Source organism: Monodon monoceros, unplaced genomic scaffold (assembly GCF_005190385.1).
Source record: "Monodon monoceros isolate NGI ecotype Baffin Bay Population unplaced genomic scaffold, NGI_Narwhal_1 Super_Scaffold_2, whole genome shotgun sequence".
Taxonomy (NCBI): Eukaryota; Metazoa; Chordata; class Mammalia; order Artiodactyla; family Monodontidae; genus Monodon; species Monodon monoceros.
This window is the reverse complement of record NW_021703776.1, coordinates 98,156,322-98,178,010: the sequence shown is the minus strand read 5'-3', so window position 1 is coordinate 98,178,010 and position 21,689 is coordinate 98,156,322. Positions and strand designations below refer to the sequence as shown.

Sequence of the window (21,689 nt, the reverse complement as noted above, 5' to 3'; positions counted from 1 at the left end):
GCCCCGCTCCCCGGGCAGCGCGGGGAAGCCGTCGTCCAGCAGCGCGCCCCCGCCGCGGCTCGGGGGGCCGCCCGCGTCCTCGGGGGGCGCCGGCAGCGGGGGCAGGCTCTGCGGGGCGGGCGGGGGCTGCGGCGGGGCCGGGGGCGGGTTCTTCACCATCAGCAGGCTGTCACCTGGGGGGGAGACACGAAGAAGCGACATGCTGACACTGCTCGGTCCGGGACTCACGCCGTCCCTGCAGGGGCGCCCCGGGCCTTGACTAGTTCCTCTGCGGCTTCCTGCGAGTCACAGGCTAGCCGGGCCTCAGCTTCTCTAAAGGATGAGGGGATTGAACAAGGCAAATGATCAAGTTCCCTGTGCTCGAGGGTTCCCCAACCCTCGCAGCGGCACAGAGCCACCAGCTCCTGGAGAGCACCTGAAGCGGGTCAGGCAGGTGGTACGCAGTTAGGATAGGAAACACCCCCAGATGCCGGGAGCCGGCGGGCAGAGGAGCGGTGCTCTGCACAAGTCCCCTTAGAAGGCGGAATCGCCTGGAAATAATAAGACTTAATCGTATTCTGATGTTCAGTGCTAATTTACCTACGGAGAATCTCTCGACTGGAGGGAGAGAGTCTGCCAGAACCTATCCCAGGTGAAAAACCCGTCTGAAGGCCTATAGGAGGGGAATGCAGGGGCCCGGGCGCACAACCACCCTGCGATTTGCAGTTATGTCTCCACTAAGCAGGCAGCCTTCGGCCTTGTACTGCGGCGGGGTCAGCTGGGTTGATATGAGTCCCACCTGGCGCCTGACCCTACCTGGCCGCGGACCACACGTGACTGGCGCTCTCCTCATCCTCCTGTGGAAGTGGCTGCCCAGCCAGCCTCCCCAGGAAGCGCCTGTCTCGCTCCTGCGATGGTGCCCTTTCCTGCACCCCTGAGTCTCCAGGGTTCATGGTTCCACACGACCTTGGGGGTAGTGGGGCACAAAGCCCAGGCTCTGGGCATCGGAGCAGCGATCTGAGGCCCAGGACTCCGACTTCCAAGGCACTACTGGGTTTGCTGACTGTATTTAGGAGTCTTCTCTTTCCTTCACCCTCCATCACCTCCCCGATACCCAGTTCACAGTCCTTTCTTCCTGCAGGAGCCCCCTCCCCGTGACATGTGTTCCTTATGTGACACTCCTAGACAGACTGGGCCCAGCCTGCCCCCCTCTATCCCAACCAACACTGACCAGGTAGAGAACCATTTCCGTAGGACACTGGCCAGGGGCAGGGGCCACTGTAACTCTCCTAGCCTCAATCCAGGATGTCATGCCGTCAATCCTGCAGGTTTGGCTGCGGCCTCCGTCACAGCTGCACTGTGGGCCTTGCTTCTCCCTCTACCCGATTGGCTACTCTCCCTCCTTCGTGGGTGTTATTCCCAAGAGGACCCCCAAGGAAGCCACGTGTACGTAAACCTCCATCTCAGGGGCTGTTTCCCAGGAAACCCAACCCCGAACAATCCTAATCCCACTCTGATCATTCTTCAAGCTCGGAGTGAGCACCGGACCACTCCCGCCCCCGCCTCTGTTCTCCCTTCCTGACCCAGCCTAGCTCCTGTGGTCCCTCTGCCCCTCTCTCCTCTGTTGGGCTTGCCTGGGGGACCCCAATGCAGTGACAGCACTCAAGTAGCTGAAGGCTGCTGGAGAAGATCACACACCTCAAACCCTGGCATCCTACCCCATGACCCAGCATGCCCCAGTTTTCCACTCTCCGTGGGGATTACGTCACACCTTCTCCTCCCACCTCTAACATGAGGACTTTAACTCTAGAACTCACTGGCCAGTAACTGATTCAGATACAAGCACGGGACCTTGTTCTGGCCGATGAGATGTGTTTGCTGGGAGGCTTCTGGGAAAGCATCCTCACTCCTTGGAGACAGTGCAGGCAAAAAGACAGCCTTTCCTTTCCCTCTGGGTCTGGAGGTGATACTTGGAACAGGTGTGGCCAACTTGCTCCATCCACACCAAGGATGAGCGAACAAGCAGTTGGACAGAACCTGGGTCCTTGATAATATAGCTGCATCCTTGAACCAACCAAGGCTAAAACTGGACTACCTCTTAGTTACATAAGAGAATAAATGTCTTTATTCTTTAAAGGAGTTTGAATATTCAATCAATTGTACGTATGTAAAGAAATCCCAGTAAAAACTCTGGACACAGAGGCTCCAGTGCGGTTCTCTGGTAGGCAGTACTGTCACTCATCGCTGTGTGGGGAGCAGGACACTCCCGACTCCACAGGGAGTAGACAACAGAAGCTTCATGCTTAGGACCCTCCCAGACCTGGTCCTGCGGATCTCCCCTTTCAGCTGGTTCTGATTTGAATCCATCCTCTTGCTCTAATAAAACTAATTGTAAGCGTAGCACTTTCCTGAGTTCTGTGAGTTGTTCTAGGGAATTACTGCACCTGAGGCATTAATGGAGACCCCTGAATTTGCAGCCAGCTGGTCAGAAGTGCGGGTGGTCTGGGGACCCTCGAACTTGCAGCTGCTGTGTAAGGTGAGAGCAGTCACGTGGAGAACGAGGTGCCTCACCTGTGAAGTCTGGCCTAATTCCAGGTGGTTGGTGTCAGAAGTCCTTGCAACCTGTAACTCCCCAATCAATCTAGCCCCAGGCTCTCCAACTTCAGACTCCTATGTTCATCTGTCTACTTGGCATTGCTACCTGGATGTCATCTCAAGTTGAACGGGTCCAGAGGAGGACACCTAATTTACACAGCTAACCTGCTGCTTTTCCAGGACTCACCATTTCAGCAAACAGCACCACCATTCGCCCAGTGTTTCCGGATCAAAACCTAGGAGTCACTCTTGTCTCCTCATCCACCACAGACAATCTATCAGTTATATTTCCAACCATCACCTCTTGACCTGGTCTCTACCCACTACATTAGCTCCTACATGGTTTCCCTGCTTCTGGCTCTTTCTCCCCACCTGACTCCAGTCAATTCCCAAACGTACGTTTTAAAAATGTAAACCAGATCACGTCACCACTGTGTTTCAAACCCTCTGTTAGTCTCCTTTCATATTAGAATAAAATCCAGACGCTAACCTGGCCCATAGGTCATACGCGGTCAGACTCCTCCTTGTCTATTGCTCCAACCTCCTTCCCCAGATGGCCTTCCTTATGGCCTTCCCTTCCCCAGCAGCCCCGTGGTCAGCTCCTTCTCGTGATCTGGACACACTCAAGTGCTTCTTCCTTTCCTGCCCCGACTCCCGGCCCCCTGTTTTCCCCAAGTCGTCACCCTCAGAGCGTTTACCACCCCGAGTTTATCTTGTTTGCCTGATTACTGTTCATCACCGTCCCACAAAAGGAAAGGCCCCTGGCCCTTCTTCACCACTTATTCCAAGTGCCTGTAGTACTGCGTAGCATAGAGCAGGCACGAGGTAAATACTTCTTAAGTAACAGAGACTAAAAAAGGCTGGAATCACTGTTTTAACCAGTTTTAACCCAAGGCAGTACGTGGGAATTTCAGGAGGTTGTTTTCAAATCGTATCCTGTGACTTGCGAGTGTGTTTTGAGGGCTGGCGTCCGGGTAGGGTGGTCTGGCCTGAGGCTCCCCACTCTCTCCAGAAGCACCCAGTAGCCACTGAACTCCAAACCCCTATTCACACTTCCTGCTTCAGTGGAGCCCCATGCACGTTACTTCTGAGTGAACCAGACTTTTTTCCTGTCTTACACTAACTGTCAGAGAGCAGAGAGTAATACCCACTCATTAATATATAAAGCCAGGAATCCTTTTTACTAAAAGGTCATGTCCGGTTAGGCTGACGTCTGACTTTGAGTTAAGCAGGACACCAGGTCTTTCTCTCTTGTTTATGGCAGGGCCAGGGAAGGGGGTTGGCGTGAACATGTATGTATTTCTGTGTTGTACTCTCTAGCCCTGCCCCCTCTCCCCTTCCAAGCCCCCTCCAGAAGACTACCACATGATGCCATGTCTTACCAAAAGTCCACCTGGTGGTCCTTGGCAACCACAGCACTAGGTGGGTTTTAAACCTCAAAGAAATCACAGGTGAGATACTAATTTCACATCCCAACATTCATGAGCGGAAGGCAGGTTCATTTTGGGAGAAAGACAAGAGGCTCTGATACGAGGCTCTAGTGACTGGGCGGGCAGGAGAAGCGTTTCCAGATACCCCTCTCTCCCAACTCTGGGCCTTTCTTCCCAGATGCAAACTTTCTAAGGCCTCCCAGAGACAAAACAGCACGAGGCAAACTGTTCTACGGGCCGCTCAGCATCGAACTGGAGAAGGAAAGCGTCTTGGTAATTTGCAAAGCCTGGTGATTTCTGCACGAGTTTCTCACGCTGTTTTCACAACCACGCAGGTCCCAGGAAAAGCCTCCTTGAAGCCCACACACTCTTAGCCAAGTTGGAGAAGTCGGAAGGCAGCGTCGAGGGACAAAGATTTGGGCGGAGTCTCCTGGCACTATGTTTGATGATCTGGTACCCCTGCCTTCAGGGCCAGGGCTAGAAATGGTGGCCTGAGTGCTGCAGAGGATGGGGTAGCATCAACCGCTATCACTTCTTCCTGCCCTCACAGGCAGTCCCCCCGATGTCCCTGTCACATCCCACCCCACCAGCAGGTTAGAAAGAGGACAACTGAAATTCTGTTTTAGACAAGGATGTGCACTGTTCCTCTGCCATCCCCTGCCCTCCCCTGCCCATTCCTCCGGCCCCACTCTGCTCTTCCAGACTGAACTGAGTCTGTCTCACGGAGAGTGAGACCCGCTCACCTGGGTTTTAAATGTCCCTTCAGATTCAGAAATAACCCATGTCCTCAGCTCTGACATGGATTTCGAGCTCTTAGAGGGTGTCAGGAATGTGAGCAAGGAACATATGATTAACTGTCCCTTCACCACCCCAATCACCCAGATGACATTCAGCCAGCTGTTTCAGTGGTACTGGCCCTGGCAAGGAATGTGAGCCTGATGCTATGAGTTACCTAACCCACCAACACATGCCAGAGGTCCTCAGCCAGTAAGGGGGCTTCCAGAAAGACCCAAGAGACCCAAGTCAGGGGAGGTATTTGGCCTCATAATTGTCGGCAGAAAAAAATCCCCTCTTCCTATTTGAGCTTCAGGATCTTCCCAGTTACTCTGGGAGGTCAGCTGCCTTGGGTGCTCTGGTGAGTGTTTCCTAGTGTGTGAGCCACCTGCTGCCATCACCTACTGGCGACACCACTGCCTCAGCTCGCTCCCAGCCTGCTCGCCTTTCCCTGTTGTGATGGGTTGAATTATATCCCCGCAAAAGATAACATCAAAATCTGGACCCCCCAAGTACTTCAGAATGTGACCTTATTTGGAAATACGACCTTTCCAGGTGTAGTTAAGATGAGGTCATACTGGAGGAGGGCAGGCCCCTGATCCAATGTGACTCGTGACCTTATAAGACACAGAACGTGTGAAGACAGAAGATTGGGGTGACACATCCACAGACCAAGGAACACCAAAGATCACCAACAAACACAGAAGCTAGGCAGAGGCAAGGCAGGGCTCCCCTACAGCTTTCAGAGGGAGCATGGCCGTGCCGACCCTTCGATTTCAGACTCCAGGCCTCCAGAACTATGAGAGAATACATTTCTGCTGTTTTAGGCCACCCAGTTGGGTATTTTTGTCAGGACAGCCCTAGGAAGCTAACATACCTGCCATCCTCCAGAAGGAAAGGGGACAGTGCTTTGATACAGGCCTTCAAAAGGCCGCCACGACAGAACATCACCCTATAAGGGGCTAGGCTGGGTGAGCAACCATCCCTGTGGACAAAACACCCAGGGGCCCCGCTGGGTGCACCACTCACCGGGGCCAGAATCTAATCCGAGCTCTCCTTCCATGGAGTCGCGAGGGCCCCATGGGTACGGCTGCTCTTCCTGCTTTATCCATGACAAGATGTCGTGTGCGGAGATCAGAGACTCTGTTCGGGGAAAGAAGGCAGTCTTAGAGCCTGTTCCTTTCCACCGAGCATCCCACCGGAAGTTTGAACACCGCCACGTGCAGAGGCTGCTGCTCTGCTCAGAGGGTGTGTGGCAGTTTGGGTATCCCTGTCCCCACCCCGTCAACAGCCTCCCCAGATGGGACCTCACCGGTCCTGCTGCCGGGGAGGAGGCTGTGTGGAGGCAGAGCCAGGACCGGAACCCAGGTCTTCTGGCTCTGTCCTCGGAGCCCCAGGGCCATCTGCGGGGCCAGGCCGGAGGGGAGCCTGGCCTCTGACGGCCCACAGGACCAAGGGAGGAGAGGTCGGCCTTCCAGATCGGCAACGGCAGAAGCAGTGGACAAAGGTCATTAATAGGAACTGCAGTGGACACTGCCGCCTCTCTGTCGGGAGGGCACTGCTTTCTCTTCTGCCCTGGACCCCTTCAACTTCCCCCCTCGTGAAGCTGTAGAGTTGACAAACGACACGGAATCCTAGATTTTACAGCTGCTTCTTTTCCTGGTGTGCGGGGTTGCATGAGACTTTGGGGTCACAACCAGCAAACAAGATGACACTGGCCTCCTCCAGCTCTGCAAGCATACGTGAACACACGCGCACACGCGCACACACGCCCACGTGCACACGCACATGGGGCCTGGGCAGGCAGAGCTTCCCTATTGTTCTTTTATGCTTCCCTTTATGCCTGGACTTTCCCCAGAAGTTTCCTGGGAGACATCTAACTACTATTCACTCAAGGAAGACTCCAGGAAAAGTAAAATTACTTTCTTTCTTTCTGTCACAGAAATATATACCACTTTTAAAAGGCTTTTTAATTATATTTCAGAAATCAGTGAAGTCATGTTAGTATCAGTTCACTGGCAGCACGAATTATCAGTGTGATGATTCCTTTAGAGAAATCCTCCCCACTTTTCTAATAGTTATATGCCCAAATGTGTACAAAGTCACCACCTGGGAAACACACTGTAGTTTATCCCCTGAGTCTTTCACTGGCCTTTGACCAAAGTGACTCGATCGGATAGATTTTCTGGCGGTTACAGAAGTCATCTCCACGTGCCCCGAAGGCGCGCTCACCTGAGTTGGGGTCCGTTGGAATGTCCCTCTCCGCCAACTCCTGCTGAGCCCACACGCATGGGGGGTCTTCCTGTTTGATCCGGGACAGGAGGTCTTGGGCAGAAGCTGGTGAGTCTGCTTGTGGGAACAGAGCAGCAAAGGTGTCAGGGGACACGGAAACGCCCGCAAGGTGGTGCTTTAGGTCTCTTGTGTCATGCAATGAGTTCTTTTCCCTAACCATCAGCAGTAATTATTCTAGTTAATTAAAGCTTCAGGTCAGCTTGGCCTCAGTTGCTGGAGCTTTTGCCGCAAATAAGTGGATACTACAGGGGGGTGACATAACAGTGATGTCATCGAGAGAGCTTTCCTGTCCTTCAGGAACTTAACTCCTTCAACCGAGGTTCACGCCTGAGGCCTGAGCAACACCGTGGAAGGAGGTCGTCCTCCTGCAGGGACCGTCCAGGAAAATGACACCTTCCAGGCTTTTTTTTTTTTTTTGCGGTACGTGGGCCTCTCACTGTTGTGGCCTCTCCCATTGTGGAGCACAGGCTCCAGACGCGCAGGCCCAGCGGCCATGGCTCACGGGCCCAGCCGCTCCGCGGCATGTAGGATCCTCCCGGACAGGGGCACGAACCCGTGTCCCCTGCGTCAGCAGGCAGACTCTCAACCGCTGAGCCACCGGGGAAGCCCCAGGAAGCCTTTTATCTTAACCATCTTAATGGGATTTTTCTAAGATGTACCCTACACCCTCTTTCCTCTGCAGAGTCTATTAAACCTCATTTACCCTTTATTGCCTTCTTATCTCTTAAAGATCCCTTTGAAGCACTGTGATGCTCTCTGAGGAACTGGCCAGATGAATTGGGAAGCGGCTTTCCTCTGCTTGGGGGCTGCTATCACTTACCTATGAGTGTGAGGCTTTGACTAAGGGGGATGAGGTTTGTGGAGCTCTAACCTGTGGATAAGTAAAGAGCTACAGTGTGTTAATATATCTTGTGACGGTTAATTTTATGTGTCAACTTGCCTAGACCACAGTACCCAGATACTGGGCCAAACATTCTTCTCGATATTTCTGTGTTGTTTTTTTCTGCTTTGAGGAGTTCAACAAGACTTTGAGTAAGGTGGACTGCCTTCCATAACATGGGTGGGCCCCGTCCCACCACCTGACGGCCTTAATGGCAAGAGACTGACATCCCGAGGAAAAGGGAATCCTGCCGGCAGACTGCCCCGGTGCTCCAGTTGGCAGAAGCCAGCTCCTTAAATTCAATCACTCAATCAATATCTCTACACACATGCACGCACACACTCACCCTGTTGACTGTTTGCAGAACTCTGGCTAATAACTACATATCTTCTCTAACAGAGATCTCACGTACAAAGTCCAGCCGGAATGCCGTCCAAGAGGAGCTATCCAGACCCCCTGACAGGACTGCGGCCGTGCGGGGCCTGACACAGAGGCAGCAGCCGTAAGTGCTTGGTTAAAACAACGAAAGCTCTTCCCACCAGTCGGGAGCAGGTCTCACGGACCCACAGATTCCCCCACCCACGGGACCTGTAAAACACCTCACGCTCAGTACTTCTGCAGATACTGCTTTCCAAGGGAAGAAAGGAACAGTTAAAAACTGATATTACAAAGAAGAGAAAACAGAACGGCTAAGCCCAGACGTGCTGGCAACTCGTCCACGTCATGTGCCAGGTCTGCGACTTGTGGGAAACCCTGTCTCTCCATCCATCCTGGACCCACAATCTTCCGTTTTCAGCTCAGGCCTCTGGCCTGGCACACACGTCAGACAACGCTGGGCACCTGCAGACCACGTTGGACCTTTCCTCTGCCACCCGGCTTGGGCGGCCAGTCAGCTCACTCACCGGTAATGGACTCTGTGGGGATGGCTCTTTCCTCCAGGCCCCGCTGACCCCGGGCACACAGGGCCTCCTCCCGCTTCACCTGAGAGGACGTGTCCTGTGCAGGCACCAGGGGCTCTGCTCCTGGGGACAGAGAATCACATTGTTTGGTGCCGTTTTCATGAATGATCATCAGTTGGGTCAGGAGCATGGCTGACAGCACTGGCCAGGGAAGAGCACAGGGGTCTTGGGTTTCTCTGGGCAACTATGGGGAACCCCCAGGAGCAGAAGGTCCTGGGAGCAGAGAGGCAATGGACATTCAGGACAAGGGGGTAGGCCAAGCCACAAAATGAGGTGTGGTAAGGCTGGGAGAGGGTTCCAGAAACAGCCCACGCTGGGTGGGTGCTAATCAGGACAGGCCATAGGTCTCCCTCCATGTGGGAGACATTCGTCCTTGTTCTGCACCCCAGTCAGGAAGAGTGGGCCAGACAGACAGACAGACACACACACACACACACGAAGTTAGACTGGGCAAAGGGAAGCAACCCCGTCCCATTCCTGGAATGGATAATGCACAGCATCCTTTTGCATAAAAGACAGTAACATATCTTCCATGCAGACCCCGTGACATGACCACAGGGGCATGTTCCTCTTATGAGGGTCTATGGTGTGATGTATAACACTAGCCCCCACAGGAGACAGCAGGAAAGAGACTACATGAGGAAGTGGAAGACACGGATCCTGGTTTCACCTCTGCCCCCAGCCCAGAGGATGAGTCACTTGCCCTCTCTGGCTCTCAGTCTGCTCGGTCCATCCATAAAAAGGCACAGTGGTCCCTGTTCTATCTGGCACAGGGATGGATGATAACTCAGTGAAACGGTTGAGGTTACATTGCTTTACTGTGAAAGGTTACCACAGCTGCTGACCTCAAACATTTGTGGTACCTAAGACAGGGAAGGAGCCATTTAGACGAAACGTCCAGAAGAGGCAAATCCATAGCAACCAGGGGCTGGGGTGGTACAGAGAACAGGAGTGACTGCTCATGGGTGTGGGCTTCCCTATGATGAAAACGTTCTGGAATTAGATAGTGATGATGGCTGCACAACTTGGTGGACTGAATGATACACATCAAGAGTGAATTTACAGCATGCGAATTATATCTCAATAAAGAGAGCAGAATGGGGGGAGGGGGCCGCCTTGAGCCACCTTCTAGGGAAGTTTCGGTGAATACACCCTCCACTGAAAAGGGAGGAAGGGCAGAGGGCCCCAACGGGTGAAGGCTCCTGGGAGAAGGCAGAGAATACAGTTCAAGGACCAGATTTCACCTGGCCCAACAGTGCTCAGGAGAGCTGAGGTCCCGAGAAGCCTCGCACCTCCCATCACCAGGTGTGACGTTCTCGGGGAACTGGATCCTCAGAACGTAAGATCTCCCTTGAATGAGGGGAAAGCTTTGGAGGGTAAGTCTGCCTGTGATGGGGCGTCTGTGAGAACGGGGTGAGGACGCTGAAGGAGACAGCCAGGCCCGAAGCAGTCGGCCACACACCCCACGTGCGCCACGCAGAGCCTCCTCTGCCCACCTCCCTAGGCTGGAGCTGCACTCAGGTCTAGGGCGCCCATCAGGCCTGGGAGGCTGCAAGGCGCACCCCCCCCCCGCCCCCCGCTGCTTCCTCTTCTCTCCAGCTTACCTGGGCATCTCGAGCTACATGGTTCTGACCCAAAAGACAAACATCTGTGGTGCGCTTTCTGGCCCTGAAACTCTTCCTGTAGGTGACCGCCAAATTTCAAGGGCAGCAGAACTGGCCCCACGAACAACTCAGGAGAAGCCCGCCTGGAATTCATGCAGGGATGGCGGTGCTTCTCTCCCACCCTGCCCTGGACCTAGGGCTGTCTTCGGCTGCCATCACCTGTGTCTGGATCCATCAGGACTTCTCTCTCTTCGGGGTCACGCTGCTCCCACACACAAGGCTCTTCCCGGGGCTCGGCCTGGGGTGGAGCATCTGGCTTGGACACTGGACCTTCCGAGTCTGGAATGAGGTGGAAGGGAAGGAAGGGCTGAGTGAAGCTGATCAATGGGCCCCGATCAAGGGCGATGTGGAGCTCTCCCCTCCCCCACCCCACCCCTGCAGTCCTCTAGGTGGTGGTCGTTATGTGAGTATGTCAGGTAATCTCTTACGAGGAACTATGAAAACAAGTCAATAGATTCTCCAGTTGCTGGTCTCTGAAAGCCAGCAGCAGAGCGACTGTGGCTTATCCAAGGCTGCTGGGAGTCTGCGCGTAGTGATGCCGTTTGGCTGTGATTCCAAAATGGTGGGACCACAGTGTTCAGCCCTGCAGTGATTCTAACTTCCTAGCAGGCAAGCAAATCGTTTCTTGAGTTTCCGTGATGTATAAACATGAAACACCTTGCCCGGGGGTGGTGCACCATGCGTCGAGAAGCATCTCACTCCCCACTCCCAAGGTGCTCGCCACAGGGGAGGGAAGGCGCCCTTACCCAGGGACATCAGGGTTTTGTAGTTCTCCTTAACCAGGTTGTTGTAAAGCTCCTTCTGCCATTCATCCAGGTTCTTCCACTCGTCCTCAGAGAAGTAAACAGCAATGTCTACAAAAGTCACCGGAACCTGGGCCAACAAGAGTTTTAGTCTGGAACCCCCTGCTCGCTCCTCCCCCCACCAACTCCCCATCAGGGGCACTGGGCCCGCTGCACCCACAGCCCCCGTCCTGCCCGGCCCGTTTCAGTGGAGTCAGTCCACTCTGTTCCTGATCACCCTGTGACTCCAGTAACCACTACCTTTTAAAAATTAAGCATTTAGGGCTTCCCTGGTGGCGCAGTGGTTGGGAGTCCGCCTGCCGATGCAGGGGACGCGGGTTCGTGCCCCTGTCCGGGAAGATCCCACATGCCACGGAGCGGCTGGGCCCGTGAGCCATGGCCGCTGAGCCTGCGCGTCCGGAGCCTGTGCTCCGCAACGGGCGAGGCCACAGCAGTGAGAGGCCCGCGTACAGCAAAAAAATAAATAAATAAATAAATAAATAAAAATTAAGCATTTCGTGCACTGCTACATCCCAAGCATTTAAAGCATGTAGTTTGGAGTCAATAAATACTTGTTGAATGTGTTGAATAGCTGTTGCCAACACTAGGAAGGTCCCACTGTGGCCTGAGTCATCCAGCATCCGGTGTCAGTCACCTGGTGTTCAAGGTCATCTAATCGGCTCCATAAAGCTGTTATTTCAGTTCGACAAGGATTCTTACCTGTACTCATTTCAGTCACTCACCATCATGGCCTCATCTCGGACAGAATTGTTCAAGATGGTTTCACTTCCAAGACTTCAATATCTGAGCTTCACTTCTCTGACCACATAGCCTTACCTCCTACCACTTTCCCATCCCTGCTGGACCAGCCTTTCCCTCTCACTCTGAAATCCAAGCCCTCAGTTCTCCCCAAGGCCCTGACCCTAGTCCATCAGTCTTTGTACCTGACACATGGCACCTTTGTGTGAATGAAAAAAGCAGCACTCTCGGTGTCAGGCCTGCTGGAGCACTGCCTGGTAAGTGGGCAGTGCTCGTACACAAATGATAAATGTCAGCCCTGGCATCAGGTGCTCATCACCCTAAGGGCGACTGGGCAGGGGCCACGTGCAGACCTGTATGTCACCCACTGACCGACAGCTCACTCCCATCTTTAGAAACGGAACTAGAACTCCTAATTCCCTGGACCTTCCACCAGACTTCGGCAAATCCCCAACCTGGGAAAACGGATACAGACCACTTTCTTCATTTTAATTCTCTGCTCTAGATAAAAGTCACAAAATTCTGCAGGTGACAACCGCCACACACTCAGGCCTCTTGGCTCCGGGCTGCTTCGGAAGCCTCCTGGCGATCTTGCTGGCATCTCCCTGTGTTCCCCGGGGGGCTTCTTTCGCACTCTTACCTCTCCCCAGTGCTCCCCGGGCCTTCCGCCATCTCCTCCGGTCGCCCCTTGATGGCAGGTCGCTGTTGACAAACTCCCACCTCTGCCCTCCTTCTTGCCAAGCCAGCACCCCTGCTCCCCCAGGTGCGCCCTTCATTTCTCCTCCTCCTGCCTGTGAAACTCAACCCAAACCACCTTTTCCCTTTGGCATTTTCCGTCTCTCCGTCTCCCCCGGTTCCCCCTTCAGGACCCCCGACCCGAGAGGAGCCCCGCTCAACTCCTTCACCACAAATGAGTCTACTCTTCCCCTTCACTTGACACATCCCGAGACACACGTTCTGTGCTTTCTTCCCCATCCAGGCCTCCTTAACCCCCGAAATCTGTCTATGAGCATCCCCTATTCTCTGAAACCTCATCCTGAGAGGTCATCAGCCTCCTGCTCTTAGCTTGCACCCCTTCAGGCCTCTCTGAAAGGTCAGACCACCTTCCTGGAATTTCCTCCTGCTTGGTTTCCACGACCACGCTGCCTCCTGCCCACCCGGTTCACGTCTTCTGTACTGCTCCCTCTTCCTCGCCCCGGGACCATGGTTCTGCTCTCACCCTGCCCTGTTTCCTCACGTTCCCCTTGGCAGCTTCATTCTTTTCACGGGTTCAGTGGTTACTTCTTTGCAGATGACACCCTTCAGCTTTCCTTCCTCCCTTCAAAGCTCACATTTCAATAGCCTTCTGAGTGGCTTCGTTTATTCATCTTTTTTTTCAAGATTTTTTTTTTGGATATGGACCATTTTTTTAAAGTCTTCATTAAATTTGTTACAATATTGTTTCTGTTTTATGTTTTGTTTTCTTGGCCACGAGGCATGTGGGATCTTAACTCCCTGACCAGGGATCGAACCTGCACCCCCTGCAATGGAAGGTGAAGTCTTAACCACTGGACCGCCAGGGAAGTCCCTATTCATCTTTTAAGTACCTCAAACTAAATGTATCCAAAACCAAGTTTGTTATCTTTTCCAACACACCAACTCCTCTGTCCCCGCTTCACCAGTCAAAATTCCAGAATCATGGTCCCACAACTGGAAATAGACATCACTCTGCAAAAACCTCACTCTGCTAGGATGCAGCAAAACTCTGAGACATGGGCCAAGATTGCAGGGAACCTACAGCCTAGCCAGACAGGAAAGAATATCCATGAATTATCCATGAATGATTAACCAATTTAATAGAACCCACGAGGCACAGAGAAGCTGAGACAGCAGCCTGAAATTTGAATCTGACAAAGAGAATGCATCTAGCAAGGCCAAGAGTCTACAATGAACTGAAACTATTGCCAGCAACATTAATTAACATTCTCATGGTGCCGTATGGTTATGGAGGTTTTAAAATATGTCTGCAAATTCTTTGACAATCCCTTCAAAAAATAAAGCCGAATTTTCCTCCTCTTGAGTGCAGGATTGAGTGACTTGCTCCTAACAAATGAATAAAGAAGTGACGGTGTACAATTTCCAAGGCTGCGTCATAAAAGACATTGTAGCTTCCGTCCTGGTCTCTCTTTCTGGATCACTCACTCTAGGGGAAGCCAGCTGCCATGGTGTGAGAATGCTCAAGCAGCCTTGTGGGGCAGGTCCAAGTGGTGAGGAACTAGCTAAGGCTTCCTGCCAAAACAGGCGCGTGAGCATACTGGAAGCCGATCCTCCAGCCTCAGTCAAGCCTTCAGATGACTGCAGCCCCGGTCATCAGCTTGACTGTAACTTCATGAGACTCTGAGCCAGAACCACTCAGCTAAGCGGCTCCTGAATTCTTAACCCACGAAAATTGTAAAATGATAAATAATAATTTTTTTTAGGCTGCTAAGGGTTGGGGTCATTTGTTACATGGCAACAGAGAACTACTACAATGAGCTACATAGTGTTGTCCCATCAACGAAATCAGTGGCCTGAGTCATCCAGCATCCAGCACCCATTTAACGAAATCAGTTAACGCTCACAACTCCACGGAGCAGGCATATTATCATCTTCGTGTTACAGGTGAGAACAACACTGAAGCTCAGAGAGACCGCCTGGGAACTTACTTACTAAATTACTTATTTACACTTCACTTCTTTCCAAAGAGGAATTGAGGAGGCTCGGAGACAACACAAAACACAGCTGACCTGCAGTAGGAAAACCGGCACGTGGCAAAGCCAAGATTCAAACCCAAGCCTTCTAATTCCGGACCCCGCAACCATTCCATTGTTCCATGAGGGTATGTGTCAGCTCAAGACCCCCAACGCCCGGACCAACACACAGAACGCGGAGCAGGGCCGGGACGCAGCACCGAGTTAAAGCAGGGCGCAGACGAGGGCAAAGGGCAGCATGGGAGGAGGTGCCACCTATGCCGCACAGCAATGTTATATAAGCCAAACTCTACAAAAACGAGCCCCTGGGGGCTGCAGTGGTGGGGGTGGCTTAGGGAGGAACCACAGCCACTGTTAGAACTCAGCTCTGTGTGGCCTCAATGGACCACCGTCCAGCACCTCCTCCGGCGAAGCCACTGGGTCGGCTACCAGATACAAAGACCAAGAAGACCCAGTGCCTTACGTGGAAGCGTGAGCCCTCCAGCTGGAGGGTCATTCGGCAAACATGTTTTGCTATAAGCCGGGTACTGCTGTAGGCACGGAGACACTGCAGTGAACCAAGAAGAGGGAAACCAACCAAGAGACAAAAAAAAAAAAGTAAGTATTTAAGATGCCTGATGGTGTAAGTGCTTTGGAGGAAATGAGAGCAGGGACCGAGGAAAGAGTGCGCCGGGATTGGGTGGCCAGGAAGGGACAGCGGTCCAGTGACAGCTGAGCAGAACCCCTGATGGGGGCGACGGGGCGGGGGCCCTTCAGTGGAGGAAAGTCCTTGCCATGGGACCGTGGGGAGCAACAAGTGGGCAAGAGGGGGTGAAGGGGAAAGGAGGTCGGATGGGTGGGCCAGAGGGAAGGGGTCAGTGACGAAATGGGGGCTTTTATGCTCAGTAAGTTGGGGAGCCATTTGGGGGGTTTTAAGCTGAGGTGTATTATGACTGATTTGTATTTTTTCTTCCTCCTTATTGGGGGTACGGGGGCAGGGAAGAAAGCAACGAATATTTATTTTTTAGCCTCGCTGTGCAGCATGCGGGGTTTTAGTTCCCCGACCAGGGATTAAACCCATGGCCCCTGAAGTGGAAGTGCGGAGTCTTAACCACTGTACTGCACTGCCAGGGAAGTCATGACTGATTGATATTTTTAAAGGATCACTCTGGCTGCTCTGCTGAGAAGAGACTGTATGGGGTGGGGGCCCAGGATGGAGACAAGAGGACCAGGGCGGAGGCCATGGCAATAATCAGATGGGAGGCGATGACGGCTTCAACAGACGAAGGCGGGAGCCGTGGAGGCGGGGAGGAGTGGCTGGGCTGTGCATATGTTTTGGAGAAAAATCAGATGGTATCTACCAATATAGCGGAAGTTGGGTGCGAGAAAGAAAGGAGAGAAGGATGACCCTAAGGCCTGTGGCTTGAGCAGCTGGAAGGATGCTCTTGTCTTCGACGGAGAGGAGGAAGACTTTGAGTAGAACAGGGTTCAGGCAGAAATCGGGGGTTCAGTTTGGTCGAGTTAAATCTAAGATACTTACTGACATCCTGATGGAGATGCTGAATTAACAGGTAGGAACGTGACTCTGCATTCAAGGAGGAAGTCTGGGCAGGATACAGAGACAGAGCGGGAGGGAAAGACTGCCTTTGAGAGCTGACAGCACCTAAAACGCTGAGCCTGGATGAAATCACAAGGGAGGGAGTGTAGAGACTGAGCAGAAGGTCAGGACGGAGCCCTGGACCACGTCAAACACTAGAAGTCAGGAAAAGGAGGGGAAAGCAGCAAAGAAGACTGAGAAAAGCAGGTAGTGATGCAGGAAAAGGACCAAGGGGGTGCAGGGAGCCTGGAAGGCACGCGGACAGGTATTTCAAGGAGGGAGGGGTCTCCTGCGTGAAATGCTGCTGACAGGGCAGGGAGATGAAGACTGAGGCTTTAATACCACGGCTTCAACTACCATTGGCTTTAATACCATGGATGTCATTAGAGCCTTGGCAAGATCACTAGGATGGAGAAGTGGCAGCAAAAGCCTCAACCACGTGGGTTCCCAGGAGAATAATCCAGTCACCAATTTAGTGGAATACTGAGAACAGAGGAACACGTTAAATGGAGACCACAGAGGATGCAACAGCAGAATCCAGAGAGTGAGAAATTCCACAGGACAGATGGCCTAGTTTCTTCCACAGATAAACTACAAGGAAAAATGAGAGAGATGAAGGAGGAACTTACAGATTGAAAAGGCTTAAGAGACATAGGAATCACAGCGTGTGGACTTATTTGAGTTCTGATTCAGGCAAACTAACAGAAAAAATATATATAACATTTTTGGAAGAACTGAAAATCTGAACACTGACTGGATATTGGAGTAGGTTGAGATCTTTGTTATGGTAGCGATAATCTTGAGATTATTACGTTAAAAAAAAGAGTCCTTACCTTTTAGAGCTACCTACTGAAATATTTACAATTAAAACGCCTGCTGTCTGAGATGTGCTTCAGAATAAAATGGGAGGGGGATGTGGGTAGGGAGTTATATGAAACAAGATTGTCCAAGAGCTGATAACTGCAGAGGCTGGACGATGGATTCATGAGGGTTCATCACACAATTCGATCTACTTTTGTCTAGGTTTGAATTTTCTATAATAAAAAAGGTTAAAAAAGGGAGAGAGAGACAATGAAGAAAGAATTGGAGACAGCAAGTAAAGACCGCTCTAAAGAGGAGCAGAGAAATGAGGCACCGCTGGAGGGAGTTTTTTTTATTACAGAGACGGGCGATGCTGCAGGCGGGGATGAGCTAGTGGAGAGGGAGGAGGTGACGATGCAGGGGACAAAGGGCAGATGCTGTGTGACTTCCTGGAGCAAGTGAAGGGGTGGGATGCGAGCCCACGGTAACAGGAAGGCAGAGGACACGCAGCTGCACGTGGAGTCTCCGGAGGGTGACCCCATCTTCTCAGGGGCGTGCTGACCGAGCCCGCAGGCTTGATGAGCCGGGGACAGCAGGAGAGAAAACGGAACAGGAAACGGAGCGTGAATTCTGAACTGTGAGGAGGGCCCACCGGAGGGCGGTGGCCATGACTCAAGTGACCCTGGTTGGCGTGGTCTGGGTCAGTCCCCAACCATTCAGAGGAGCAGACACAAAGACAACCAATGACAAAGGGTCATTTGCAGGTGCCAAGGGGAAAACCCAAGCATGAGGCGCTGTCGGAATCTGCGGACGCCCAGACGCCTGGGGAGGGACACCTGCGGGCTCCGTGGGGAATGGCTGGAGGCCAGCCTCGCGGCGGTGGAACATTCCAGACGAAGTGGTTAGAGTGGAGGCAGGCTTTGGGAAGAAGACACTTTAGTCAGGCAACAGGGAGCCAGAGACGCCTGTGAGAAGGCCTGACAAAAAGAGCGCTGTCCACGTGGGCTGGTCCTCTCCGCCATCCCTGCCCCTGGGGACCGCCACTTACCTTGGGGACCTCGCCCTTGCTGCCCGGGGGCAGCCGCAGGACCCAGAAGTTCCTGTTCCTCAGCAGGTTCTCCATGTTCTCCAGCCGCCTCTGCAGCAGCCCGTACTCCTGCAGCAGGGTCCCCAGCACCGCCCACTTGCCCTCCATGTGGTTCCCGAACTCCACGGCCGTCTTCTCGCAGTCGGCCAGCTTCTTCTCGGCCGTCCCCGTCCGGCCCTCCAGGTTTAGCAGCTGGCTGGCCTGGGCATCCACCTTCCTCTCCACGGCCTGGATGGCGGCCACCACGGTCCAGAGAGAGATCTCTGCCGTGGGCAGCTGGGGCTCTCTCATCATGCGGTCGGGGAAGACGGGTGCCCTATCTGGGAAGGGTGGGAACTGAAAAGGCATTGGTCGCCGGGCGTCCATGTCCCATTCCTGAGCCTGTGCGAGGAGGGAGAAAGTGACAGTGGGGATGAGACCCTGTGTGAGGAGGCAGGGTGGCCTGAGAGCAGGGGACAACTCATCAAATGCCGCAGAGTCTCGCTCTCCTGCCAAGCCCCTGCCTCTCAGGCTATGGTGTTCCTTAACGTGCCAGCAAGAGCTCGGGCAGCCACCCACCCAATCTTCCCACTTCCCACCTGCAGGAGTCAAGCTGGCACTAGTTTACAACCCCACCTTGACCCTTGAAAGGTCAAGGCTGTGGACCCCAGGCTAAAATGTCACGAACCACTTTCCTTGGCGAGCCCATCTGTTTTCTTCATGGGCTAGACTTAATGATGAACTCTAGAGCTGCCCAGTGTTTGCTGTTTCAAAGTAAAAATTTTCATGTCAGTCATCTGCCCCTGATCTTCCCAGCGATCTCTAAGCAGGTTAGGGCAAGAATGATTATCTATCTCTGCTTTAAATATGATGAAATAGAGCCACAGAGAAGTGGCCGGTCATTCCACAGCACCTCGCTGCACTGTCAACTGGAGTAGTTCTAGGTGCTGCAGGTGACAAAAAACACAGTTCAGGTAACTGGGCTGCCACCCTTCCCAGCAGGGCTGTGGCCAAGGGAGACACCGGGAGCCCGATCAAGAGAGCAGACGAGCAGCTCTGTCTCCTTATGTAAGTACGTATTCATATTTTCCAAAATAAAAGTGGGTTTGCCAAAAAATGTCACTCACTGAGGAGAGGAGGAGGGGACATCTCTAAGAGGAAGAGAAGACCTCCCAGCCCCCTCTGCTTCCCAGGGGGGAGGGGTATCTGATGGTCCCAGCCCTCTGGTACTCCCCCAGTTCTGGTCCTTACCCTGGAGGGCGCGGTCCCCTGGGTGCAAGTTAGGAGCTGAGCCCTGTAACCGAGAGTGGGGTGGTCACTGTGCACTGGTGACCTGGGAACTGGCCCCATACCATACCAGCTACCTAGGGCTTACTGGACAGCAGGGCTGAAATGGCATCGCCTTGCCACATGGGACAGGAGGAGGTGTCATTTTCTGTTCTCTCCGTCGCTGCTGAAGAGGCCCTCAGGCTGGGTGAAGTGGAGACCTATTACTTAGAGGTGTGCTGGGCAGGTAGGGACAGGCATGCTCACTGCCCTCTCTAACTCAGAGCAGCTGTGACAGCCACAGAGGAGCATCACCCAGCTTCCAGGGAATCACTCCTGACATGGGAGAAAGGGCAGCAGGGTCTGGGCCCCAGACCCTGCTCCATAAGAGGCAGTAATATTTCCAGCAAAGCCGTGTACTGGGGCTCATTCAGGCATCATTCCAGCCTGGCCTACAGGAGGGGGCAAGGGCTGATGGTGGAAGTTCAGAGAGTCACCGGGCCCAGTTTACTTTTTGCAGGTGTTGGGGAAGAAAAATTTTCCTTCTACCCTTCTAGGTTCTTTGGCTGCTCTAATAGGCGAATTGACATAAGACAGATTAACATGAGAAAAACGAAGTTTAAAAACATGTATTCCGGGGTTTCCCCGGTGGCGGCGCAGTGGATAAGAATCCGCCTGCCAATGCAGGGGACACGGGTTCGAGCCCTGGTCCAGGAAGATCCCACATGCAGCGGAGCAACTAAGCCCGTGTGCCACAACTACTGAGCCTGAGCTCTAGAGCCCTCGAGCCACAATTACTGAAGCCCTTGGCCCTAGAGCCCGTGCTCCGCAACAAGAGAAGCCACCACAATGAGAAGCCTGCACACCTCAACGAAGAGTAGCCCCCGCTTGCCACAACTAGAGAAAGCCCGTGCACAGCAATGAAGACCTAACGCAGCCAAAATAACTAAATAAAATCAAACAAACAAACAAAAAACAAGTATACCTCCTGTATACCTGGGAGAGACCCAGAAAACTGAGTTACTCGCCAGAATGGCCCAGGCCACTACCTTAAATACCATCTTCAGCTAAAGACAGAAGATGATGTTGGGGGGTGGAGGAGTCAGTCACAGGAGGTGACCAGGAAAAGACCAGGACACAAGGGTGTACGGGTTTATGCAGATGTACGTCCTTGCCTTCTCCGCTGGTGAGAGTTCTTAGAGACACTGAGTCACGCTCCTCTTCCTGGTAGAGCGACGGAGATTTCTCTTTTACAGAGGGAACTCCTACTTGGTTTTCAGAGCTTCTCCTGTGCCTGCAGCTCCTCTAAAATAACCATCTTAAAATAATCCTTATGCCAAAGAGGCATATTTTGGGGCGGCAAATTCCGCTTCCCTACACAGGTTTGGAGACCTAAAGCTGAAAAATGATCAAACAGGACACGGCAACTCCTGGCGGACTTGTCAGAACCCGGCTGGCTGAGAACCAGGCCAGGGACAGAGGAGGCTCCGCGGGGTCCAGCCCAGGGTCAGCTCCCACACTCTCCTCCGGGCAAAGCTATCCAGGCCTCTCTCAGCATCACGTCCTCGTGTTTTACACACCGCTCTAGAGCTCTGACTCCGGAACTGAGATCCTTATGGACCTTTACGAAATGACTGGTGCCTATTCTCAACCCCAGAGGCGCTGATTTAACTGGTCTGGACGAGGCTTGGGCGTCAGGAGTCTTAAGCTGCTCAGGTGCTTCTAATGTGCAACCAAGTTTGCCCACCGCTGGATGGAGGGCAGAATCACCTCTCAGCGGCCCCTTCCCTCCGTCACAGCCGGTGCCGGGGAAAGGTGAATCGCTCGTTATGCTCGGTGAAAGATGGCCATACAACGTTTAAAACATCTTTTCGTCAGAGTGGCCGCAGTGTGACCTGACGAGGTACGCTGCGCGCCCACGTCGCCGGCCCGGCGCGAGTGCGGCCGGCAAGCCCCTCGGCAAGCCCGGGCCGGGGTGGGTGACGCGGTTACGGCCCCGCCAGGGCCTGGGGACCGCGCGTTCCGGGCCCCCCGCCCCGCGGGGCCTCCCCGGGCACCGGCTCTGGGCCCTGCCGGCACGCGGCCTCGGGCGCCCTCCGCTCCGGGGCGCGGGCGGGGCCTGCGAGGGCGCCGGGCC

The 21,689-nt window shown here is 53.5% G+C and overlaps 1 protein-coding gene across 1 annotated transcript in view; it reads right to left on the bottom strand.

The window, feature by feature from the left end:
- The window catches only part of ZNF282 (zinc finger protein 282), a 25,000-nt gene that overhangs the window by 2,565 nt on the left and 746 nt on the right, over window positions 1–21,689 (bottom strand). Inside the window, exons 2-8 of the mRNA XM_029233405.1 lie at window positions 18,269–18,688; window positions 11,320–11,446; window positions 10,733–10,852; window positions 8,853–8,972; window positions 7,011–7,124; window positions 5,808–5,921; window positions 2–173 (exon numbers count right to left, since the gene is read on the bottom strand). Of these exons, the coding sequence (XP_029089238.1) occupies window positions 2–173; window positions 5,808–5,921; window positions 7,011–7,124; window positions 8,853–8,972; window positions 10,733–10,852; window positions 11,320–11,446; window positions 18,269–18,688 (1,187 nt within the window). The remainder of the gene's footprint in view (window position 1; window positions 174–5,807; window positions 5,922–7,010; window positions 7,125–8,852; window positions 8,973–10,732; window positions 10,853–11,319; window positions 11,447–18,268; window positions 18,689–21,689) is intronic.